This window comes from Balaenoptera physalus (genome assembly GCF_965194825.1).
Source record: "Balaenoptera physalus genome assembly, chromosome: 17".
NCBI lineage: Eukaryota > Metazoa > Chordata > Mammalia > Artiodactyla > Balaenopteridae > Balaenoptera > Balaenoptera physalus.
Window position 1 is genome coordinate 66,819,419 of NC_138895.1, and position 26,211 is coordinate 66,845,629.

General features: G+C 40.7%; 1 protein-coding gene across 4 annotated transcripts in view; it reads left to right on the top strand.

Annotated features, from left to right (window-relative positions):
- The window catches only part of DEPTOR (DEP domain containing MTOR interacting protein), a 196,179-nt gene that overhangs the window by 141,574 nt on the left and 28,394 nt on the right, over positions 1-26,211 (top strand). Inside the window, exons 11-12 of one of the 4 annotated variants that reach the window (XR_014255493.1) lie at positions 1,402-1,557; positions 5,535-5,618. The exons of 1 other annotated variant lie outside the window; for it this stretch is intronic. Coding sequence is in view for 1 of the 3 variants with exons in the window: in XM_082433210.1 (XP_082289336.1) it covers positions 5,535-5,663 (129 nt within the window). In the remaining 2 variants the exon portion in view is untranslated. Of the gene's footprint in view, positions 1-1,401; positions 1,558-5,534; positions 6,089-26,211 lie in introns of those variants that run through there. 2 more of the 4 variants (XR_014255492.1, XM_082433210.1) reach the window with 2 other exon arrangements.

Sequence of the window (26,211 nt, forward strand, 5' to 3'; positions counted from 1 at the left end):
GAGAGAAAACACTTGTTTTCCACTATTCTCTGAATTCCTCAGAACTTGCATATTGTCCTTTATAAATTTGTATTTATGTCAGGCTGTAGAGTCATGGAGTTCAAATTCCAGATGAGGCACTTAGTTGTGTGCCCTTGAGCAAATAACTTAACCTCTCTGATATTCAGTTTGTTCTTAAGGATTGTATTGATGAGCATGGGTTGCCAATGACAGAAACCAGCTATCATTAAAAAAAAGAAAGCAAAAGAAATTGATTAGAAGGATATCAAGAATATAAGGGAATCAAAGGCAGGTCTAGAGAACTAGATAACCTATGATGGGGTTCCATCCTGATAAACCCATTGTAAATTGAAAATATCTGTAAGTCAAAAATGCATTTAATACACTTAACCTAGGGAACATCATAGCTTAGTCTATCTTATTTTAAACATGCTCAGAACACTTATATTAGCCTACAGCTGGGCAAAATCATCTAACACAAATCCTGTTTTGTAACAGAGTGTTGACTATCTCTTATAATTTATGGAATACTGTATTGAAAGTGAAAAACAGAACAGTTGTAAGTGTATCGATTGTTTACCTTGTGATCGCCTGGCTGAGTCGGAGCTGGGACTGGCTTCTTTCACTTAGCAGAATGTTTTCCAGGTTCAGCCATGTTGTAACATGTAGTTGGTTCCATTTTATTGCTGAATAATATTCCATTGTATGGATATACCAAATTTTATTTCCCCTTTCATCAGCTGTTATACATTTGGGGTCCATCAGTTTTGAAGCACCAAGCCTTCCTCTCTTAAGCTCTCTCTCTGGTGGCCCCAGATCAGGGATCACAGACTCAAATGTCTCTCAGCTAGGTGTAAGAAAAATAGGAAGTGGTGAGGACCACGGCAAACGAGAGAACGTGTGCCCATCTAGAAAGGGCAGCCCCTATGGAGCCATTGCCAAGTGGCCATCCAGGCCTGGTATTGTTAGATCTTCAGATTGTTCCAGAGAAGCCAGAATCTAGATTTTTATGTGAAAATTTTCTAATTTTTAAATGTTGGTCGATTGAAACCAACACTATGTGGGAGAGAGAGAATACAATTCTGGTCGAGACTAAATGCTGCAGGTGATCCCTGAGTGATGCAGAGACGTCTCATCTTCGGGAGCCTGTGAAGGGTCAGCTAGAGTGTGAGCTTACCAGGCAACTTCTGCACTCTCCTTGGGCAACACAAAAAGGCTGTTCATCCCTTTGGAGAAGAGAAGGACCCGTCTAAAGTCAACACTCTGGATTGGGTGGGGGTGGAATTCCTCTCATTCTTTGGCTCAAGAGCATGCTGGAGTAGAAAACACAAAACTCCAGCAAATGTCTACATTGAATTTGTGCTAAATTGTCCTGCAAATTACACTTGTAGCCTGTTTCAGGATGGATTCGGACCTGCGTGACCTTGATTCTGACTACGACTTCAACCATGGTTGAGAACTGCTGATTCTGTACAAGATGTGCTCTGATGGAAAAAAAAAAAATGTGCCCTCAATTCATGGTGACAGATTTGTGGAAACAGGAAAAGAAAAACAGAGGTCGGTGTCCTTATGTAGAACGACACCATAGTATTATAAGTTGGGGAGTGGAAAATATTGAGGCTTCTGACAACAGCGAGTGTTTATTGAGTAAATAACCACTGTGCTTGCCACTGTCCACTTTCCATTCTGTTTTGCACGTGACCTTGAAAAAAGTGGGTATTTTTAAAGGGAAAGAAGTTCATTGAAGCTAGTATTGGTGTAGGGCTTGATATTTGCAAAAAAGGTTTTCAATTCATTAATTTGAACCTGTGAGGATAAGCATTTTTACCTAACTCTCTTTTGTAAATGATGTCATTGAGGCATAGAGGCAAATGACTTTATTAAGATCATCCAGGGAATTCCCTGGCAGTCCAGTGGTTAGGACTCCTCGCTGTTAGGCAGTTAGGACTGCCGAGGGCCCGGGTTCGATTCCTAGTCGGGGAACTAAGATTCCCACAAGCGATGTGGACAAAAGAAAAAAAAAAGATCATCCAGCAAAGGAGCCTAGGACTTAAATCCATATCACTGGATTCCAAATCCTTCATCTTTTCCACAGATTCACAGCTGCCCTTTTAATACGTTCCACTTTTGGTTTATCTAAGTAATAGGTACAGATATCTTTAGACTTAATACAGTATTTTATGTATTTTATTTCATACTTACATTTAAAATATAACATGTAATTTATATTTCATATTAGTTATATTTTATATTTGTTATATTTGTTAATACGGTGTCTGAGTTTCTATTGATATTGCCCACTCAGAAAACAATAAAAGGAAACAGTGATTTTCAAGTGTTTTAGTATTTTCACATTCTTTGTGTTGTCAACACTAAATTTATTAATAAATAATTGGGAGCAGGTGTGCACCTTAATTCTTAAGACATTACACTTAAAGAAGTATGATGATGAGAACAACAGTTATGGGACGCATTGTTACCGAATTGGTTGGACGGACCCTCACTTTGGCCCTGGCCCTGGCCAGAACCCCCTGCCTCTGCGGGTAAGGCTATTTGTCCGTTCGGATTCCACAGCCAATAACAAAACCAACGCTGAGACAGAAAGAGCACAAGCTTTATTCAGAGGCCAGAGAATGGAGAGTCGGGAACTTAGTTTGCAAATCACCTTCTCACCAGACTTGGGCTGGGATACCTCTGATATAGAGGGGAGGGGTTAGGGGGAGGGAATTCATTACTTCTCTGAAAACAGGGGTGTAGTTTGCTCAGAACCGGGGCAACATCCCTTTTCAGTCCTAATACGGATTCCTCTTGTTGTTGTCATGGCAATTGTCAACTGTAATGGTATTGGTGGGTGTGTCATTTAGCATGCTATCATATTACAATGAGTGTATAATGAGGTTCAGCGTCTGCTGAAGGTCAGGTCTTCTGCCATCTTGTATTTGGCTGGTTCTAACCAGTTCTGGTGGGTTCTTGTTTTTCTCTTCTGGTGGTTTCCTATAAGATAACGATAACACTTCTCCACAGCTGCAGCTTATGTTCCCTTAAGGAAGGGGGTGGGTTAGAGCTCGAAGCTAACAGCCATGAAAACAACTTCATTAACTTAATCAACCTCAGCCATCTCCTTTCCTCCCCCTCTCTCCAACTTCTGTCCCTTCCCTTTTGTCTTCTTTTCTTTTTTTTTCTTTAATTAATTAATTAATTAATTTTAATTTTTGGCTGTGTTGGGTCTTTGTTGCTGTGCGTGGGCTTTCTCTAGTTGCCGCGAGTGGGGGCTACTCTTTGTTGAGGTGCACAGGCTTCTCATTGCAGTGGCTTCTCTTGTTGCAGAGCACGGGCTCTAGGTGCGTGGGCTTCAGTAGTTGCAGCACGGGGGCTCAGTAGTTGTGGCTCGCAGGCTCTCGAGCACAGGCTCAGTAGTTGTGGCACACGGGCTTAGTTGCTCCGCGGCATGTGGGATCTTCCCGGGCCAGGGATCGTGTCTCCTGCATTGGCAGGCGGATTCTCAACCACTGCGCCATCAGAGAAGTCCCCTTTTTATTTTCTTATTTTCCCAATAAATGAAGAAATAATTTATAGGAAGCCAGAAATCCTTCAGGCTCAATCCTAATTGTGCTTTTTTTGCTTAATACATTATTCATTCAGTTCATTCAACAATGAATATTTATTGATTATTTTATTTCATCTCCTATTGCTGCTGTAACAAATTAACAAACTTGGTAACTTAAAACAACACAAATTTATTATCTTATAGTTCTGGAGTCAAAGGTCTAAAATAAAGGTATCAGTAGGTCTGCATTCCTTCTGTAGGTTCTGAGGGGAGAATCCATTTCCTTACCTTTTTCAACTTCTAGGGGCCACCTGCATCCCTCAGCTCCTAGCCCCTTCCTCATATCACTCTTGCTTCTGTTGTCACATCTCCTAATTCTGCCTGTGACTTTTTTGTCTCCTTCTTATAAGTACCCTTGTGATTACACTGGGCCCACCTGGATAACCCCTATGTTAAAATCAGCTGATTAGCAGTCCAGTTGCATCTGCAACCTTAATTCCTTGTCGCCATGTCAACTAATATATTCACAGGTTCTGGGGATTAGGACATGGATATCTTTGGGGGGTGGGGGTATCATTCAGCTCACCACCAGTGCCTACTATGTGCCAAGCACCTTACAGATTTATATTCTGTTTGATTCTGTTTTGCTGATTAGAAGTACGTATCACCGACAGCTGGAGATCTGTGTATCTCTCCATTTCTCTATTTGAGTGACATAAACAAATCATTCCTGTCCAGTGTGCACTCTTCAGACACACAACAGATATACCATCTGTTAATCTGTGTCAGCTAAATGGAAACTACCCAGCATCTGATGCCACCACCAACCTCAAGAGAAGCCCCTCCATTTGAGGCAGTAGCTGTGATTCAGTATTATGTTCACTATGACACATCCAAAGTGGCCGCTCGTTACTGAATAATGCTTTTAAATTTTTTATTGTAATTATCTGTCCTATCATAGGTAAACTAATACTCAGTTTAAAAGCTGACCTTTGTTGGCCTCATCCATTTTCGTAAGGATGGGAAATGGGGAAATGTGTGGAATTTATCATCTCAACTGGGACACCGTGGCAGGTGAAAGGAGAAACTATTAATAATCATTCAGGAATAATAGGTATAAAAGAAGACTGTTTGGGGAACACGAGGACATAGAATCTCCCTATAAACTGAGTCCAAATGAACAGTAACAGCCACAAACACTGTGATTATGAAAAAGTATTGAGTACCCCATAGGTTCAGAGCACTGGAGTAGAAGCTTTACGTCCTTGACCTCATTTAATTCTTACAACAATCTTAGAAGGTAGATATTATGATTATTAATCATCCTTATTTTAGAGCTGAGGGAAATGAAGCTCAGGAATTTAAATACCTAGCTTAAGCTAGTAAGATGCTGAGTTAGGATTTAAACCCAAGGTGGTAAAACGACAAACCAAATGCTTTTTCTATTATACTGCCTTCCAGGAATAGTATAGTTTCTTGGAAATTGTTAAATTGCAGTTGCTGGCTGGGTACACTCGCGTACCAATGTAGGAAGTTACCTGTTAAAGATGCACAATGTCTTTATTCTAGGTCTATGAAAAACCAGGAGCTCTAAGAGATGCTTTTTTTTTCCTTTGAATATGCATAGTTTATTTTTTTTTAATTTTTATTGGAGTATAGTTGATTTACAATGTTGTATTAGTTTCTGCTGTACAGCAAAGTGAATCAGTTATACATATACATATATCAACTCTTTTTTTAGATTCTTTCTCCCGTATAGGTCATTACAGAGTACTGAGTAGAGTTCCCTGTGCCATATAGTAGGCCCTTTTTTTTAGATTCCACATGTAAGCGATATCTCATGATACTTGTCTTCCTCTGTCTGACTTACTTCACTCAGTATGAGAATCTCTAGGTCCTTCCATGTTGCCGCAGATGGAAGCGGGGAGTCCTAACCACTGGACCGCTAGGGAATTCAAGAGATGCTTTTTCTTTGTCCTTCCTTCAGGTCTGTCAGTTCGTCGTCTCTGTAAATGGGCTTAACGTGCTGCACGTTGACTACCGGACGGTGAGCAACCTGATTCTGACGGGCCCACGGACGATTGTGATGGAGGTCATGGAGGAGTTAGAGTGCTGAGAGGGCAGCCCTCCCAGCCCATCCCGTGGCCTGCGGAGGATCAAAGGCAGAACAACACAAAGCTCTGCAATGACAAGACTTCTGTATACCTGGATGGCTTTGGACATACAGATCTTTTCTCCGTACATACACATCTTAATTTGAGTTTCACACACTGTTTCCCTGTTGAATGTGGAAGAACCGGGTAATACATCTTTTTAAAAAAAAACAGCAAAAAAACGACTTAGGTCAGTGTAGAAAAAGTTTGAGAAACAGGATTTTTTTTTACATAGTAGCATTGCCTTACTCAATTTCCATTTGCAGTTCTCATCCATTGTTTTATATCTTAGTTTGCAGAAAGTTGTTGAAATGCTTCTCTTGCCAAAACAGCGATGTGCTAAAATCCCCTTCACAGGAGTCAATAAAGTAGTTTTTACAGACTTTAAGTTGTACTGTCACCAAATGAGCATGGAACTGTTTATTAGAGGATCTAGATTTCACCAAATTTCAGATTAAAACAACATCCAAAGGAATAGTACTTGTTAATTAGCATTTTGAAGGTTGTAAATCATTCAGTGCTTAAAAGCCATCAAATTTTTGACCTTTTCTTAATTCCTGCCTTTAGTATCAACTTTTCACTTAACATGTGTTTTCAGTTATGGCATTGGTCAAAAACCAAAAACCTTATGATGGTATGGGTGGGGTAGATAGGGAGATAACTACTTAAAACTATGTGCTCTGTTTTCTCTTTCTGAGCCTACATCATTTTGTTCTATCAGTCAGCAACAGCAGCTTTCTAGAAATAATCCTGAATATGTTGAATGTCAAAACAGACAAGTTTGTATATACACATGTAATTCAGAATCACGCCCCTGGCAAGATTTCACTTTGAAGTTGTCCCTTTTTAGGTGAAGTATTCTAGAACTTGGCCCATATATGATAAAACTTGAAACTAAATTGCCTTATTGGCCTGAATTTTCACTAGCTTTCTAGTGTGACATATTCTAAGGACATGACATGTTGCTTATTTGGCAGGATTATTTTTCACCAAAAGCAACTTCTTGTGTTGTAACTCTTCAGCTCACTTGTATATATGCGTGTTTCTTTTTTGGTCTTAAAGAGAATGCATTTTGGGGCTTGGTGTATAGAGGAAGCTCCTCAAAGTGCCAAATTGGGGAATCAGGGAATGCTTAGTTCCTCTTATTTTCATATAATACATTCTGAACGACAAGGTTACTTTCTGATCATGTAGTAACAAAATGTGAATGTTGTACCTTGGCCATTTTTTGGTGATAGGTTATCATAATATAATGGTACTGGTGGAATGGACATGTGTTAAAGATACCACATATATATGTTTCTGGTAGCCCAACTTTTCTGATCTGTAGCTTTAGTCAGAGAATAGGACTTTGAAGTAATATAGGATGGCTAACATTAATACTGTCGATCTACATTTGAGAAATATTATCATCTCCGTGTGTATGTGCATTTAAACTGTGTGCCAGGCTGTGTGCTATAGCACTTTACATACGTGCTCTCTTTTAATATTCATCACAACCCAGCAAGGTTGGTATTATCTCCCCCCCATTTTTCAGACTTGAAAAGTAAGTCTGAGCAAGTTTTAAAATGGTCTCAAGTTCACACAGTTGCAAGAACTACTAAGTGATAGAGCCTGGATTCAAACACAAGTTTATCTAACGCTAAAGCCCATGTTACTCCCTCTCCTACATTCCCCAGCCTTTCCGCATGTGGGGACCTTCCGTTGAGGGCTTATCCTGTACCCAGTGCTGTGCTAAAACTGTACATTGCCTGTCCTCACTGACCTGTGAGGTCAGTGTTGTCGTCTCCATTTTACAACTGAGGAAACGGACTCATAAAAAGGTTAGTCATATACCCAAGGCCACACAACTAGTAAGTGGGAAGCCTTATCATTAGGCTTTAAAAAAATGTATAACATCTTTAAAGGATGAGTCCTAAATGCCTCCTGTCTGCATGTATTCATTAACTGATGAAAGAAGGCGGAATGCCTTTCGGGAGTGGCATCTTCTTCTTGCTGCTACCTGTCCTTTTTATGCATGTCCCAACGCCCATTGTCTTGGACCTTGGCATAATACCACTTCTCTTCAGCCAGTCTAAGCACCAGAGAGGCATCTGCCTTTATTGACTTCACACAGCCTCCTGCCTGTGAAATTTCTTTGATTCAGAGAGTGGCATTGATGCCTTTGCTCAAATGAACACTAAGGTGAAGGAAGGAGGGAAGGAGGGAGGGAGGGAAGGAAGAAGGAAGGAAGGATGGATGAAGGGAGGGAAGGGAGGGAGGAAGGAAGGAAGGATGGATGAAGGGAGGGAGGGAGGGAAGGGAGGAAGGGAGGGAGGGAAGGAAGAAGGAAGGAAGGAAGGGAGGGAGGAAGAGAGGGAGGGAAGGAAGGAAGGGAGGATGGAAGGAAGGGAGGGAAGGAAGAAGGAAGGAAGGAAGGAAGGGAGGATGGAAGGAAGGGAGGGAGGGAAGGAGGGAGGGAGAGAGGAAGGGAATAAAAGCAGGAAGGGAGGATGGAACTGATTCCTCCTTTGACTCCCATCACCCTTAAAGTCCAAATGCCAGAGAATTCTATTTAAGGCCAAGAGAGCTTCACCTTAGCTATAGTCCCAGCCCACCCCTGGCATCCTCACCCTGTAGTTAAAAGTGAATGCTCCACTCCCAAAAGGGCGCCGGTCTAGCTCCCTGCAGCCTTTGCCCATGCAGTTTCTCCTCCCTGGAATATTATTCTTTCTCCTTCTTTGCCTGGAAAAATCTGTCTTATTAATTCCCCTTAGGTATTCTTAGATATTACCTCTGAGAAATCTTTGCCAGCAATCTAGCTCTGGGACTGATGCCCTTCTCTAAGTTCCCATGGACCCGTATACACCACCCTCTTGTGATGACAGCACTGATGACATTTCCTTTGAAATTGTCCCATTACACGTCTGTCTCCCTAACTACACTCTAAGCATCTGCAGAACAGGAACTGTGTCTTGCTGCCCAGGCAGTCCCTTCATCTAGCACAGTTCCTAACACAGAGCAGTATGTCAGCTATCCATTGCTGTCTAGCGAATCAACCCAAAACACACCTTATAACACTACTTACTTGCTCATGATCCTGTGGATTGGCCTTTTGGGCAAAGCTCTGCTAGGATGACCAGCCACAGCTTGATGTGGAACGGGTTGGGTTCAAACAAACATCTGTGGTCAGGGAGCGTGTCGATTGGGGGCTGGCTGATTGTGGATGGCTTTGTGCATATATCTCGCTGTTGGCTGGGGCGTTGGCTGGGGTGCCTCAGTTCACTTCACGTGGCCTTTCCCCGTAGCTAGCCCAGGCTTTCTCGTTAGGCCTCATGAGATCAAAGAGGGGGAGCATGGAAACTGCAAGACCTTTTGTGGACTTGCTTGGAAGTCACACAGTGTCACCTCCACAGCATTTTGTTGGCCGAAGCAAGTCACAAAGCTAGCCCAGAACCAAGAGGCTGGGAAACAGATTCTTCCTTTTGATGGGAGGAGCTGCAAAGAATCTGGCCATTTTTAATCCACTAAGACTAGGTACTCACTATTTTTTTGAATAAAGGACCAAAAACTTACCTAGTTACTGAAAGGCTTCAACTATCCAGATGTAAATTACTGACCAACCACTGGGTAGAAGTACAACAGTTGTGAATAAAGCCCCATGCCTAATGAAACCTAGAGTCAGAAAAATCCTGAAATAATAGTGCTGCATGGAGCCACGGAGAGCACGGTTTTTATTCTTTGCATTTTGCCGAGGTGTGGAGTGGTCAGGTGGCATGCCCATGCTCATGAGGCTTGTTGGGGCCAGAGCCTAGGCCAAACACCAGCCTCCCGCCCTCCAATCCTATGTCCTTATATAGCCTCCTGCAGTGGAGGGTAATGCCGTGAAAATAGGCCTTTGGCTTTGGATTATTCATAAAATGCAGTTGTGCCATGTACCTGTGAAGGTGAAGGATACATAAATTAACTCAGGCCTTGAGTTGTTAAATCATATCATTAAAAAATAAATATTTTGTGTGATATTTTGACAGTTGAACAGCTTTAAAATTTAGAAACTCCATTCCTAAATGTAACACCAAGAATGATTCTAAATTAACAGTAAGCAGTATTTCTAAGAGCTTTTATTTCCTATGTATGTGTGTCTGTGTGTATTGGTGTATTGTGTGTGAGAGTTCACTCATGGAGAATCCCTGAAATGGCTTACTTTGTTCCTAGAGAAAACACTTTTGGTTTATCAGGTGTTTGTGTAAGGTGTCTGTGTTTTTGTGATAGAGACAGAAGTCATTTTTCGTTAATTCTTTAGCATAGGATTTGAAAGCCATGTTGGTTAATTCTGCTGTAGAGAGAAAAATGCAGCTGCCTTTTGGGTTGGTTCTATAATCTGATGTTTTCTTATTAATCTCTGATAAATAATTGTATAAATTGATACATTTCTAGTTGAGAAACGTTGGGTAACATGAAGAAGATATCCATGTCTGAGTAGATTAGATACGATCAACTTCACACTACCTTATAAAAGGTGAATGCATTGGAGTGGTAGCAATTAATAATTTAAAAATCATTGCTTTCAGGCCAGAATTGAGTCTCACATTTCCAAATACTCATTACTTTCAAATATGTTGTGAAAATAATCTGCTTTTAAGATCTACTTGAATGATGTTGACTATTCTCTCCCATTGAATATTAATCCTGTTTCATTTTGGTTATACATGTTCAGAATAACTCTAGAACATTTCAGTTTTGCAAATTGGTTGGAGTCTGTTGGTGTCATTGACCATGGTTTTACTCATTTAAGGCAGAATTTCAGGTGTAATATGTTTGTCCTCAGTTCAATACCAAAAGGACAAATCTGCAGTGTACCAAAAGGAAGTTCATCATCAAAGTTAGTATATGGTATTGTCAAATGCATTAATATATGTACTTAATATATGTTTATTTTTAAATTAGGTTGAAATTTATTTTCTCCATTTCTTAAAAATTATAGCAAAATACTTAAAATTATAATATGAAAATAGACAGTATAGCATGAACTAAATGTTAAATTTTTAAAACAATGACTTTAGGGTTCCAGCTTTTTCTGTCTTTTAGAACAAATTAGCCATTTTTTTAATCCTAAGAAAGGGTTGCATTGTAAAGCTGATCTACTACTAACCTATCAGAGGAAACACATGGGACTCATATCTAATTCTCTAATGTAGCCAAAAGTGCCATTTGTAAAACTACTTAATGATGGATGTTTTCTGAAGCTCTTTTGCCTGGAAAAAAAAAAAGTGCATTAAAAAGCTTTTTCTGTAGTGTATTTGATTTGGAATCATTTCCTCACTACACAGTTACTGATGAGTGTTATGGAATAGTCTCTATGGAAATATGCCATGTCATTGTTTACTATTTTGAGAGAATGTTATTTTTTTGCTTTTTAGTTTTTTTCAACTAATTAGGAAATCAGTTACACAATTCAGTATGTGTAGGGTAGAAGTATGGAGGTGAGTGGTTATTCAGACTACACGCAATATTAACCAAAAGGACTTTACATTTTTCTCTCATTTATTCATTTATTCACTTGCTCTTTCATTCATTCATTCACTTGCTCTTTCATTCATTCAAGAAACCTCACTGAGGACCTGTGTTTTGCTGGACAGTATATATAGGCCCTGGAAGTATAAAACTGAGTAGACCGGACCCTGGATTCAGCTCATCCTTCAAGAGTCACCTCTAGGCCTGTCTCCTAGAAGACTTCTCTCCATGGAGAGGTGGGAATATGAAATCCTGGGTTGATACGGGTGTTTTAACACCACAAACCACCATCCAACCCCAGAACCAGAACACTGACAACAACTTATATTTAAGCTGTTGTCTCCTTCCCAATCCTGTCCCCCACTTTCCCTTACCCAAGGAAAGCACAATGGCAAATGTTGAGTTTACCATTCATTCTCTTGTTCTTTTTTTTTTTGGCTGTGCAGCAGTGAAAGCGCTGAGTCTTAACCACTGGACTGCCAGGGAGTTCCCCACTGTTCTTTTTGTTCTTAATCATTGTTTAGGTTTTTTAAAAAATGAACTTTATTAGAAGAACATCAAGTTTTATATAAACTTCTGGGACTTGCTTGTTTTCATTCAAGATTGTATTACTAAGATTCTTCTAGATTTTTGTATGTAGTTGTAATTAATTCATTTTTTACAGCTTCATAAATTTCCAGAGCACAAATTATTTGTCTGTTTTCTTGACAATGGGCATTTGGGTTGTTTCCATTGTTGTTGTTGTCATAAGTAGGATTACTATGAACATTCTGATATCATCTCCTGGGTACAAGTGTAGGAGTTTCTCTTAGGTATCCACAAGAATTTCTGAGTCATGGGAAATGTGAATACTAACTCTAAAAGATCACATGTAACTAGTTTGCAAAGTGGTTGAACCAATATAGTTGCCCATCTGAAATATAAAAGTGATATATGTTGATCAGTATCTTCTCCAACACCTATATTCTGAAACTTCTTAATTTTTGTCAAATGTTTATTTGGTCAATGATATTGAGAATTCTAATTTGCTGCAAAGTTCATAAAGTTTAAAGCACAAAAAATGTAAGAAGTCGTTTGTGATCCTAACTTAGTATATCAATGTCTTCTTTACACCCAGGATGTCTTTGAAACTTTTTACCCTACAACAACTCTGTGATTTTGATGAGACAAGGATTACTGGAAGCCATATAACATCTTCAAAACCACCCAACAAAGAATTTATTAAGCACCTACTATGGGCCTGTCACTAAGTCTTTCCCAAAGAGCAGTAAATAAGAAAGGTCCCAGTCCTTATGAAGTTTATATATTCTTGGGGGACTAAAAGGAGTTCTGCACCCAGTTCCATTGTGGGGGGTTCCTCCACCACCACCAAGCGATGCTCCAACACCAACGAGGTGTCCTATAATTCAACCTAATTCTGATACTATCTACCCGGATACAGCATTAGATTCCACAGTTTAAGGGTTCAGACCTACAAGACTGCCCCTCCCCTTCACTTCAGCTGCCAATTGCAAGCCCAGGTTATCACCTGTGCTTCTGATTGAATGGATCAGAGGTTCTCATGAGCCTTTCCTTGTGTTTCCTAATTTGCTAGAGTGGCTCACAGAAAGCAGAGAAATGTTTTACTTATTAGATTACTGCTTTATTATAAAAGGATATAACTCAGGAATGGACAGATGGAAGAGATGCACAGGGAATGGTATGGGGAAAGGGCATGAAGCTTCCATGACCTCTCAGAGCATGCCACTCTCCCTAAATCTCCATGTGTTCAACAACCCCAAAGCTTTCCCAGCCCCAATCTTCTTATTTTTTATTTATTTTATTTATTTTTTTAATTTTTTAATTAATTTTTTTATACAACAGGTTCTTATTAGTTATCTATTTTATACATATTAGTGTATATATGTCAACCCCAATCTCCCAATTCATCCCACCACCACCACCACCACCGCCCGCCTCTTTCCCCCCTTGGGGTCCATAGATTTGTTCTCTACATCTGTGTCTCTATTTCTGCCCTGCAAACAGGTTCATCTGTACCATTTTTCTAGGTTCCACATATATGCGTTAATATACGATATTTGTTTTTCTCTTTCTGACTTACTTCACTCGGTATGACAGTCTCTAGATCCATCCACGTCTCTACAAATGACCCAATTTCGTTCCGTTTTATGACTGAGTAATATTCCATTGTATATAGGTACCACATCTTCTTTATCCATTCGTCTGTCAATCGGCATTTAGGTTGCTTCCATGGCCTGGCTACTGTAAATACTGCTGCAATGAACACTGGGGTGCATGTGTCTTTTTGAATTATGGTTTTCTCTGGGTATATGCCCAGTAGTGGGATTGCTGGGTCATATGGTAATTCTATTTTTAGTTTTTTAAGGAACCTCCATACTGTGCTCCATAGTGGCTGTATCAGTTTACATTCCCACCAACAGTGCAAGAGGGTTCCCTTTTCTCCACACCCTCTCCAGCATTTGTTGTTTATTTTCTGATGATGCCCATTCTAACTGGTGTGAAGCAATACCTGATTGTAGTTTTGATTTGCATTTCTCTAATAATTAGTGATGTTGAGCAGCTTTTCATGTGCTTCTTGGCCATCTGTATGTCTTCTTTGAAGAAATGTCTATTTAGGTCTTCTGCCCATTCTGGATTGGGTTGTTTGTTTTTTTAATATTGAGTGGCATGAGCTGTTTATATATTTTGGAGATAATGCTTTGTCGGTTGATTCGTTTGCAAATATTTTCTCCCATTCTGAGGGTTGTCTTTTTGTCTTGTTTATGGTTTCCTTTGCTGTGCAAAAGCTTTTAAGTTTCATTAGGTCCCATTTGTTTATTTTTGTTTTTATTTCCATTACTCTAGGAGGTGGATCAAAAAAGATCTTTCTGTGATTTATGTCAAAGAGTGTTCTTCCTGTGTTTTCCTCTAAGAGTTTTCCAGTGTCTGGTCTTACATTTAGGTCTCTAATCCATTTTGAGTTTATTTTTATGTATGGTGTTAGGGAGTGTTCTAATTTCATTCTTTTACATGTAGCTGTCCAGTTTTCCCAGCACCACTTATTGAAGAGACTATCTTTTCTCCATTGTGTATCCTAGCCTCCTTTGTCATAGATTAGTTGACCATAGGTGCGTGGGTTTATCTCTGGGCTTTCTATCCTGTTCCATTGATCTATATTTCTGTTTTTGTGGCAGTACCATATTGTCTTGATTACTGTAGCTTTGTAGTATAGTCTGAAGTCAGGGAGCCTGATTCCTCCAGCTCCATTTTTCTTTCTCAAGATTGCTTTGGTATTCGGGGTCTTTTGTGTTTCCATACAAATTGTGAAATTTTTTGTTCTAGTTCTATGAAATATGCCATTGGTAGTTTGATAGGGATTGCATTGAATCTGTAGATTGCTTTGGATAGTATAGTCATTTTCACAATGTTGATTCTTCCAATCCAAGAACATGGTATATCTCTCCCTCTGTTTGTATCATCTTTAATTTATTTCACCACTGTCTTACAGTTTTCTGCATACAGGTCTTTTGTCTCCTTAGGTAGGTTTATTCCTAGGTATTTTATTCTTTTTGTTGCAATGGTAAATGGGAGTGTTTCCTTAATTTCTCTTTCAGATTTTTCATCATTAGTGTATAGGAATGCAAGAGATCTCTGTGCATTAATTTTGTATCCTGCTACTTTACCAAATTCATTGATTAGCTCTAGTAGTTTTCTGGTGCATCTTTAGCATTCTCTATATATAATATCATGTCATCTGCAAACAGTGACAGTTTTACTTCTTTTCCAATTTGTATTCCTTTTATTTCCTTTTCTTCTCTGATTGCCATGGCTAGGACGTCCAAAACTATGTTGAATAATAGAGGTGAGAGTGGACATCCTTGTCTTGTTCCTGAACTTAGAGGAAATGCTTTCAGTTTTTCACCATTGAGAATGACGTTTGCTGTGGGTTTGTTGTATATGGCCTTTATTATGTTGAGGTAGGTTCCCTCTATGCCCACTTTCTGGAGAGTTTTTATCACAAATGGGTGTTGAATTTTGTCAAAAGCTTTTTCTGCATCTATTGAGATGATCATGTGGTTTTTCTCCTTCAATTTGTCAATATGGTTTATCACATTGATTGATTTGCATATATTGAAGAATCCTTGCATCCCTGGGATAAATCCCACTTGATCATGGTGTATGATCCCTTTATTTTGTCATTGGATTCTGTTTGCTAGTATTTTGTTGAGGATTTTTGCATTTCTATTCATCAGTGATATTGGTCTGTAATTTGCTTTTTTGAAGTACCTTTGTCTGGTTTTGGCATAAAGGTGATGGTGGCCTCATAGAATGAGTTTGGCAGTGTTCCTTCCTCTGCAAATTTTTGGAAGAGTTTAGGAAGGATGGATGTTAGCTCTTCTCTAAATGTTTGATAGAATTCACCTGTGAAGCCATCTGGTCCTGGACTTTTGTTTGTTGGAAGATTTTTATCACAGTTTCAGTTTCATTACTTGTGATTGGTCTGTTCATATTTTCTGTTTCTTCCTCATTCAGTCTTGGAAGGTTATACCTTTCTAAGAATTTGTCCATTTCTTCCAGGTTGTCCATTTTATCGGCATAGAGTTGCTTGTAGTAGTCTCTTAGGATGCTTTGTATTTCTGCAGTGTCCATCGTAACTTCTTTTTCATTTCTAATTTTATTGATTTGAGTCCTTCTCCTCTTTTTTTTGATGAGTCTGGCTAAAGGTTTATCAATTTTGTTTATCTTCTCAAAGAACCAGCTTCTAGTTTTATTAATCTTTGCTATTGTTTTCTTTGTTTCTATCTCATTTATTTGTGCTCTGATCTTTATGATTTCTTTCCTTCTACTAACTTTGGGTTTTGTTTGTTCTTCTTTCTCTAGTTCCTTTAGGTGTAAGGTTAGATTGTTTATTTGAGATTTTTCTTGTTTCTTGAGGTAGGCTTGTATTGCTATAAACTTCGCTCTTAGAACTGCTTTTTGCTGCATCCCATAGGTTTTGGATCATCGTGTTTTCATTGTCATTTGTCTCTAGGTATTTTTTGATTTTCTCTTTGATTTCTTCAGTGATCTCTTGGTTATTTAGTAATGTATTGTTTAGCCTCCATGTGTTTGTGTTTTTATGTTTTTTTCCCTGTAATTGATTTCTAATCTCATAGCATTGTGGTCAGAAAAGATGCTTGATATGATTTCAATTTTCTTAAATTTACTGAGGCTTGATTTGTGACCCAAGATGTGATCTATCCTGGAGAATGTTCCTTGTGCACTTGAGAAGAAGTGTAATCTGCTGTCTTTGGATGGACTGTCCTATAAATATCAATTAAATCTATCTGGTCTATTTTGTCATTTAAAGCTTTTGTTTCCTTATTGATTTTCTGTCTGGATGATCTGTCCATTGGTGTAAGTGAGGTGTTAAAGTCCCCCACTATTATTGCGTTACTGTCGATTTCCTCTTTTAGAGCTGTTAGCAGTTGCCTTATGTATTGAGGCGCTCCTATGTTGGGTGCATATATATTTATAATTGTTATATCTTCCTCTTGGATTGATCCCTTGATCATTATGTAGTGTCCTTCCTTGTCTCTTGTAACATTCTTTATTGTAAAGTCTATTTTATCTGATATGAGTATTGCTACTCTAGCTTTGTTTTGATTTCCATTTGTATGGAATATCTTTTTCCATCCCCTCACTTTCAGACTCTATGTGTTCCTAGGTCTGAAGTGGGTCTCTTGTAGACAGCATATATATGGGTCTTGTTTTTGTATCCATTCAGCAAGCCTGTGTCTTTTGGTTGGAGCATTTAATCCATTCACGTTTAAGGTAATTATCGATATGTATGTTCCTATTACCATTTTCTTAATTGTTATGGGTTTGTTTTTGTAGGTCCTTTTCTTCTCCTGTGCTTCCCACTTAGAGAAGTTCCTTTAGTGTTTGTTGTAGAGCTGGTTTGGTGGTGCTGAATTCTCTTAGCTTTTGCTAGTCTGTAAAGCTTTTGATTTTTCTGTCGAATCTGAATGAGATCCTTGCCGGGTAGAGTAATCTTGGTTGTAGGTTCTGCCCTTTCATCACCTTAAATATATTGTGCCACTCCCTTCTGGCTTGTCGAGTTTTTGCTGAGAAATCAGCTGTTAACCTTCTGGGAGTTCCCTTTTATATTACTTGCCGTTTTTCCCTTGCTGCTTTCAATAAATTTTCTTTGTCTTTAATTTTTGTCAATTTGATTACTATGTGTCTCGGAGTGTTTTTCCTTGGGTTTATCCTGCCTGGGACTCTCTGCACTTCCTGGACTTGGGTGGCTATTTCCTTTCCCATGTTAGGGAAGTTTTTGACTATAATCTCTTCAAATATTTTCTCGGGTCCTTTCTCTCTCTCTTCTCCTTCTGGCACTCCTGTAATACGAATGTTGGTGCGTTTAATGTTGTCCCAGTGGTCTCTGAGGCTGTCTTCATTTCTTTTCATTCTTTTTTATTTATTCTGTTCCATGGCAGTGAATTCCACCATTCTGTCTCCCAGGTCACTTATCCGTTCTTCTGCCTCAGTTATTCTGCTATTGATTCCTTCTAGTGTATTTTTCATTTCAGTTATTGTATTGTTCATCTCTGTTTGTTCTTTCATTCTTCTAGGTCTTTGTTAAACATTTCTTGCATCTTCTTGATCTTTGCCTGCATTCTTTTCCGAGGTCCTGGATCATCTTCACTGTCATTATTCTGAATTCTTTTTCTGGAAGGTTGCCTATCTCCACTTCATTTAGTTGTTTTTCTGGGGTTTTATCTTGTTCCTTCATCTGGTACAAAGTCCTCTGCCTTTTCATTTTGTCTATCATTCTGTGAATGTGGTTTTCCTTCCATAGGTTCCAGAGTTGTAGTTCTTCTTACTTCTGCTGTCTGCCCTCTGGTGGATGAGGCTATCTAAGAGGCATGTGCAAGCTTTCTGATGAGAGGGACTGGTGGTGGGTAGAGCTGGGTGTTGCTGTGGTGGGCAGAGCTCAGTAAAACTTTAATCCACTTGTCTGCTGATGGGTGGGGTTGGGTTCCCTCCCTGGTCGTTGTTTGGCTTGAGGTGACCCAGCACTGGAGCCTACCTGGCTCTTTAGTGGGACTAATGGCGGACTCTGGGAGGGCTCATGCCAAGGAGTACTTCCCAGAACATCTGCTGCCAGTGTCCTTGTCCCCACAGTGAGGCACAGCCACCCTCCGCCTCTGCAGGAGAACCTCCAACACTAGCAGATAGGTCTGGTTCAGTCTCCTATGGGGTCACTGCTCATTCCCCTGTGTCCTGCTGCACACACTACTTTGTGTGTGCCCTCCAAGAGTGGAGTCTCTGTTTCCCCCAGTCCTGTCAAAGTCCTACAGTCAAATCCCACTAGCCTTCAAAGTCTGATTCTCTGGGAATTCCTCCTCCCATTGCTGGACCCCCAGGTTGGGAAGCCTGACATGGGGCTCAGAACCTTCAATGCAGTAGGTGGACTTCTGTGGTATAAGTGTTCTCCAGTTTGTGAGTCACCCACCCAGCAGTTATGGGATTTGATTTAATTGTGATTGTGCCCCTTCTACCATCTCACTGTGGCTTCTCCTTTGTCTTTGGTTGTGGGGTATGTTCTCTGGTGAGTTCCAGTGTCTTCCTGTTGATGACTGTTCAGCAGTCAGTTGTGATTCTGGTGCTCTCGCCAGAGGGAGTGAGTGCATGTCCTTCTACTCTGCCATCTTCAAGAGCCAACCTTTTGATTTTTTTAAATGGAGGTTTCATTACACAGGGATGATTAATTAAATCTTTGGCCATTGGCAGTCAATTCAACCTCCAGTCCCTTTCCCCTCCCCAGAGGTCAGGGAGGTGGGATTCAAAATTCCAACCCTCTAATAACATGGTTGGTTCTTCTGTCAACTACCTTTAGGTGTGTGTGGTAAGTCACCTCATTAACATAACACAAGACACCTTTATTGCTCTCATCACTTAGGAAATTCCAAAGGTTTTAGGAGTTCTGTGCCAGAAATGGGACAAAGGCCAAATATGTCTTATTATGAATCACAACATCATAGAGACATAGAAAATAATTATATAAATAAAATAATTCTTTTTAGATGGGGGTAAGTCCTAAGAGGTAAATGAAACCAGATGGGGTGATAGAGAATGACCAGGATTTCATGTGGTGGTTAGTGAAAACAGCTGCCACATTACTCATTTCCAGTGGGGAACCTCTCACATGATGGTCCATGTGGATAGCGCCCCCTGGAGTTATGCAGTGCAACAGCCCCCTGAGGAAAAGCTTCTACACACTTGATGTTTTGAGTGAATGCCTAAAGGATGGGATTGAACCAGCCTTAAAGAAGGACTGCAGGTAAAGGAAGCAAGTCTAAAGGTACTGAAGCTGGAAAGGTTGTGAGGGTTAAGAGCATGGGCTCTGGATACATACAGGCCTGGATTCAGATTCCAGCTGTAGCACTTAGGAGCACATCCAGTTACTCACCTCTGAGGCATCAATTTCCTTGTCTGTAAAATGAGGATACCAGTACCCACCCCATCTGCCTATGAAAATTAAATGAGATAGTGCGTGTAAAATGCTCACTCTTGTGCCTGATCCATACTAAATAATCAATAATCGGATGTTTCTCTTGTTTTGTTTGCATACTAAATGGAAAAGAAAATGCTCTCTGGAGAAGCTAGACTTTTGCCTACACTCATGCCAACTTACCTGTACCTGGGACTGGACTTCAGGCCCCCAAAATGCTCAGTCAGTGCTCTTTTCAGTATATCTCTCTGTGCCTTGGGTTTCTCATTTTTGAGAAATAACAATCTCATAAGGCTCTTATGAAGAATAATGAGTTAATACATTTAAAGGTCTTGGTATAGTGCCTGGCAAGTAGTTAAGTACTCCAAAAACAACTAATGATAGCTATTGTTATCATTTTTAGTACTATACCATGCTGATTATCTGATACCTTGAAAGACCCACACGAATCCATAAGATCGCCTTTATATATTGTCTATACATATATATTTTCATCACCGACAATATGTTACTGAACCAAACTCAGGTCTGCTTTCCTGCGCACAGTAAAGCCAATCTACTGACACCAGGTTATGGTGAAGGAAAGGGCAGCATTTATTTTAAGAGTGCCAATACAAGGAGAATGGGTGGCTCCTGCTCTAAAACCCTGAACTCCCCAATGGTTTTCAGCGAAAAGTTTTTATAGGCATAATTTGGGTGAGGGCTGCAGGGTGTGTGGCTTTCTTCTGACTGGTTGGTGGTGAGATAACTGGGTGGTACTCCAGGAATCTTGGGCTCAGCCTGAAGTTACCTCCTGGGTGGGGGCCTTAGTTCCTGCAGAAGAACTCAATGATATTGTGATGTATATTCCTTGAGGAAGAAACAGGACCCTGCCCCAAGGTTGTACTGTTGTTGCTTGACTGCTCCTCCCTTGTTTCTGCATTTGCTCCCTTCCTGGTTTTGGTTTTTTGTTTGTTTGTTTGTTTGTATATTGGTGGCTTGCAGGGATCTTAGTTCCCTGACTAGGGATTAAGCCTGGGCCTGGCAGTGAAAGCACTGGAGTCCTAACCACTGGACTGCCAGAGAATTCCCTTCTGGCACTTTAAGATCCTATTAAGAAAGCAATAAAAGTCATCAATTGTTGTGCCCCACATTCCTTGGCAAACACTGTCTCTCAGGGTATATTGGAGACTTAGTTTTGATTATAAAGGAAGTTCTTTTCCTGCCCACACCTTAATTGAGACATCATTCCATTTGTCCATCTGTCTTTAGTGGGCAGCTTCCCAAGTCTAGAGGTTTAGGATTCATGCCGAATTATGTAAGCAAGAATCACCACCTTGTGCTTCTGTTGGCACAAGCTTTCTGCAGGCAGGGAGTGGAGACACAGGTTGCTGCTTGCCTTGTACATCTGATGAAGGAACTGAGCAAAATAATGGAGTGCTCTGTGAGGAACCTGGCAAAGTGTCTCCTGTCCTTACATCTGGTATTTGACAGCTCTTTTCCTTTGCCTGTCATTCTGACTTTCTTTCTTTGCCTCCTGGGACCCCCGTAGCATCTTCTAAATTCCCTTTGTTCCCTTGGGGTTAAACATTACACTCATTTCTTCCTGAAGTCTGAAATGTCTGGGTCCACAAAGGCCAATTCATAATATAAACTTTATGAAGGTGGCTAGTGACATGTCTTGAGATCCAACCTGAGTGGATGGGACTTGGGTGGATAGGCCAGTGAGGAGGAGAAAGGAAGAGAGAAGAAGGGCATTTGTTCTGTTACCCTAACTTTGAAAATGTGTATGTGAATGTAGCCAAAACTCTGAGAGGAGCCCAGATTTTAAAAGTTCTGGATGTTTCTGCCACCGTGAAAGGTGAAGAAGTAGAATACTTGCCCTTATTCTTGAGCCTGGGAAACCCATGGACCATGCGACTCGGGAACATGAAGGTTCATTCATGATTAAGCAGAGAGACTCCCAGGTCTGGTGTTTCATAGCAGGAAAGGGAAGGAAACAAATGCTGTGAGCTCTAAGGAAAACGAATCTGCGCATGTCAGACCAGCCAGTCTGTGTGAGACAAAGAACCCCTGTTTTTTTCAGATTTTCTTTCAGCCAATCTGAGCTACATTGGATGTGAAAAACTGTTTCTAGTGCTTTCCTTGCTTGAAACAGAATGAGGGGAATTCCCTGGCGGTCCAGTGGTTAGGACTCCGCATTTCCAGGGACACGGGTTTGATCCCTGGTCGACCCCACAAGCCATGTGGCGCAGCCAAAAACAGGAAAAAAAAGAAGAAGAAGGGGAACGAGGAGGAGGTACTATACCATCTTTTTGTTTGTTGTCACCAGCCGGTAATGCACTCACTTACTTCTCTCCTTACCAGTCCATGGTCTTTGCTTTCCTTCTTGCTGAAGAGAATTAGCTTGTCCCGTACTCCACACTTCCACATTAGTGTATAAATGGAAGCAAAAGTATGAAATCAGAATCATCTGTTTTTACATTGGTAAGAGACTTTTTAAATTTGCTGGTTTATTCTGTCATTTTATGAATGGAGAAACAGTCCTAGAAAAATTAATAAGAATAACAATAAACAATAATAGCTAATATTTATTGCACTCTAAATATATACCAGCTAGTCTGTTGTGTTCTAGGGATGATCTAATTTAATCCTCACGCAACTCCATAAGGTAGGTTCTAGTAAAAATCCTCATCTTATAGGCAAGGAGCTCTCTAGGGAGGTGAAGTTGGTGGCACAAGGCCACACACCAGCCAAGTGGTGGGTCAGAATTGGAACCAGTCACTGACTACTGATGGTATCTGGCTCCTGTGGCCACCCTGGTGGCCCAAGGATCCAAGATCACACAGGCTCGTAGTAGCAGAGAACAACTGAGAGCCAGAACTCGCTCCTTGCGAGGACTCCACTTCCTTGATGTTGCCGTGGGGTCCACACGCATCATTGCACTCCTGAGCAGTGATGATCCAGGGCCCATTCGTCTTCCCTGGTGGCTGATGTTTCACGCTGACTTTCCTCCTGCAGACATCGGGGGTCACCCCTGTTCTCCTCTTCTCAACATCACTACGGATCATTTGGTTCATCCTTAGGGTTTCCTTTGTTCCAAAACTGGGGGGGGGGGGGGTGCGTGGTGGCTATTTTTCCAACTTCCTTCTTAGATGCTCTTCTGCAAGCAAACACTCAGATACTTTTGTTCTCATGCATGCATTTCATTTCATTCATTCAACACATAATAATAGATGGCCTCCTATTGCCATGGTGAAGTGCTAATCACTACAGCTGGGCAACTAAAAAGTAACTTGGGAGCCCTAGAGGATAGGAACTACATCAACAAATCCTACATCTCCAGGACCTAAGAAGGTCCCCAGCACACAGTAACCTCTCAATTAATGTTTGTTAAATAAAAGTTTGTGTTTGTAAAAATCTCAAATTTACAATATACTTTCCTGAGATGGAAGTGGGCTTCGAAGTCTTGCTGCTGCCTCCTCTTTCCTGCCTTATTTCTTAGATGGCCTGTGAAAGGCACTCCACCCCGCTTTTCATTCATTCCTGGAAGCAGGCTTGTGTGTATCTTAGTTTTCCCTAGGTCCTCCCATAAGGCCAGACTGACATCTACTGGAGCACAGGAGACCTTCAGTCTGGCATCTTTCTTGAAGCTTAGAGAAAAGAAAGTGAACTTACAGCAAGGACACAGGAGAGACAAAGGGAACTTCTTTTTTCTGTAATCCCCTACCCCTATCTTGTCCCTCCCCGCTTCCCTCTCCCCACTGGTAACCACTAGTTTGTTCTCTATATCTATGAGTCTGCTTCTGTTTTGTTATATTTACTGGTTTGCTGTATATTTTAGATTCCACATGTAAGTGATATTATATAGCATTTGTCTTTTTCTGACTTATTTCACTTAGCATAATGCCCTCTAAGTCCATCCATGTTGTTGCAAATGGCAAAATTTTATTCTTTTTATGGCTGAGTAGGATTCCAGTGTGTGTGTGTGTGTGTGTGTCTATGTATCTCCAGAATTCCTTCTTTACAAGGACAGAGGTTTAGGTCACAGACCCACCATAAAAGGAATGAAGGCAAATCCCCAGGACTCAAGGCTTCTAGAAAGAGTTTCTCAATGATAATAGTGATACAACTACAGAGCCCACGTGCCACAACTGCTGAAGCCTGCGCACCTAGAGCCCGTGCTCTGCAACAAAAGAAGCCACTGCAATGAGAAGCCCATGCACCGCAACGAAGAGTAGCCCCCGCTCGCCGCAACTAGAGAAAGCCCGCGCACAACAATGAAGACCCAACGCAGCCAAAACTTAATTAATTAATTAATTTAAAAATGATAATGGTGATAGTTATTGAATGTCCATTCTGTGCCATGCCCATGTTAAGTATTTTATGCACATTACTGTGTTTTATTTACTTTCTGCACATTGTCCCAAGTAACCATTTTCTAATGCATGTCACAATGTTTTATCAACTCCACCTTTACTTTTGATCTTCTCCCTCCCCTACAACCTCCATCATGAGAACAACTAGATTATAAGGCCAGGGCTTTGTGATATAGCTAGACTTATCACTCACGCACGAATGTGCGTACACACACACACACACACACACACAGATGTGAAGGAAATGAAACTTTCATCTTAATGCAGGTTGTGAGAGTTGCTGCTATCTTTTCATTTCTGACAAATTCTTCATTCTTGGATCTGTTGTGCTTTTCTTACATGAATTAGAAGTCAAGAAGAGTGTGTTGAAGTTTTCACTTAGAAATAGGAACATGTCATCTGATTCTGGAAGACTACCTCAACATCCTAGCTAAGTTACTGACTATGACAGATTTTCGCAGGAGAGAAAGGGACTGTTAATAATCCAAGACCATTAGTGCCTAGAATGAGAAAAACTCAGTGGTGATGTGTATTTATGGTTTTTTAACACAATGCACGTAATTGTTAGGGGGCTTCCTGAATTCAGCTCCCAGCCCTGTGAAGCAAGAGCAGAATGCACGCCCACCCACCCAGCCAAGGGCTGAAGTACCCTCTTCTTACTCCTTGGAAATGGCTTCTGTTTGCATCAACTATATGGCAGATGCCTTTGGATGATGTCAACCTCTTCATATGAAAAAGAGCAAGTCCAGAAACAAAGCATGCATTGCCGTGTCAGGCGAGTCTGGCGGGGCCAGACAATCGTAGGGTTCTGTAAGGGCCGAGACCTCCCCTTGTAGGAACAGAGACTGCCTCTCATTTGCCTGCTGGAGTCTAACCCCTGCCACCCCAAAGGGAATCCTAGTGCAAAAAATAAAAATAGTGCGTGCACAGCTTCTCATTCAGTGCTCTTCTTTCTTTACGGTTAGTGTCCAGACTCTAGACTAATTTCAAGGAAAGCTTCCTTTTTAAAAAATTTATGCTGACTGTGAGTTGGAGTGCAAGGCTATTTCCTTTTGATCCTCTTTGCCTTTTGTTTCCTTGACCACCAACTGACTTTCTCTCTCTTACTCTTTCCTTCCCCATTTTGACATAAAATCTGTTATTTCTCCTTATCAGCCTCTAGCAGGCTCTTCCAGCAGTTACTGAATGCTGAAGTCTACCTCTGGGATGGTGGCTGGGATGGGGCGAGCATAAACATGAGTCTGGGTGCAAAACTACATAACAGTAGAAGCCCTGGAGAATCTATGTGGAGAGGCTATATCTATCGGTGGGTCCATGCTGGATGACAAACAAGAAATAGAACCAAGGTCATGTCTTTGCAAATCAACCCCAGTTAAATTAAATCACAGAATTCAAGCAGACTATCCGTATGCGCTGTAACTGTCTGCTTCATATTAACTCTATTTAAACAGTTGTTATGTCTTATCACTAAAGACCTGAGCAGACTCATTTTGGTATACCTCACATCCCTATCATATAACTCCATAACAAAATGATTCATTTCCAAACATAGACATTAAAGACAGTACTAGGGTCTATTCTAATATCCTAACTTGGGCAGTTGCCCTGTGGAACGTGAAATGCACCAACAAATGAAATGAATAATTACTGGCACCAGGCATTTCCACAACATTTATCTTGTTTAATCCTTGTAACACTCATGAGGTTGTTGTGAGAATTAAATAATTCATGTAGGGACTTCCCTGGTGGCGCAGTGGTTAAGAATCCACCTGCCCATGCAGGGGACACGGGTTCCAGCCCTGGTCCGGGAAGATCCCACATGCCGTGGAGCAACTAAGCCCGTGAGCCACAACTACTGAGCTTGCACTCTAGAGCCTGTGAGCCACAACTACTGGACCCGTGTGCCACAACTACTGAAGCCCATGCGCCTAGAGCCCATGCTCCGCAACAAGAGAAGCCACTGCGCAATGAGAAGCCCACGCACTGCGACGAAGAGTAGCCCCCGCTTGCCACAAGAGAAAGCCTGCACACAGCAATGAAGACCCAATGCAGCCAAAAATTAAAAATATATATATAAAATAATTAATTAAAAACAATTCATGTAAAGAGCTTATTATATGCTTGGCATATATTATATGCTTGGCATATATTATATGCTTG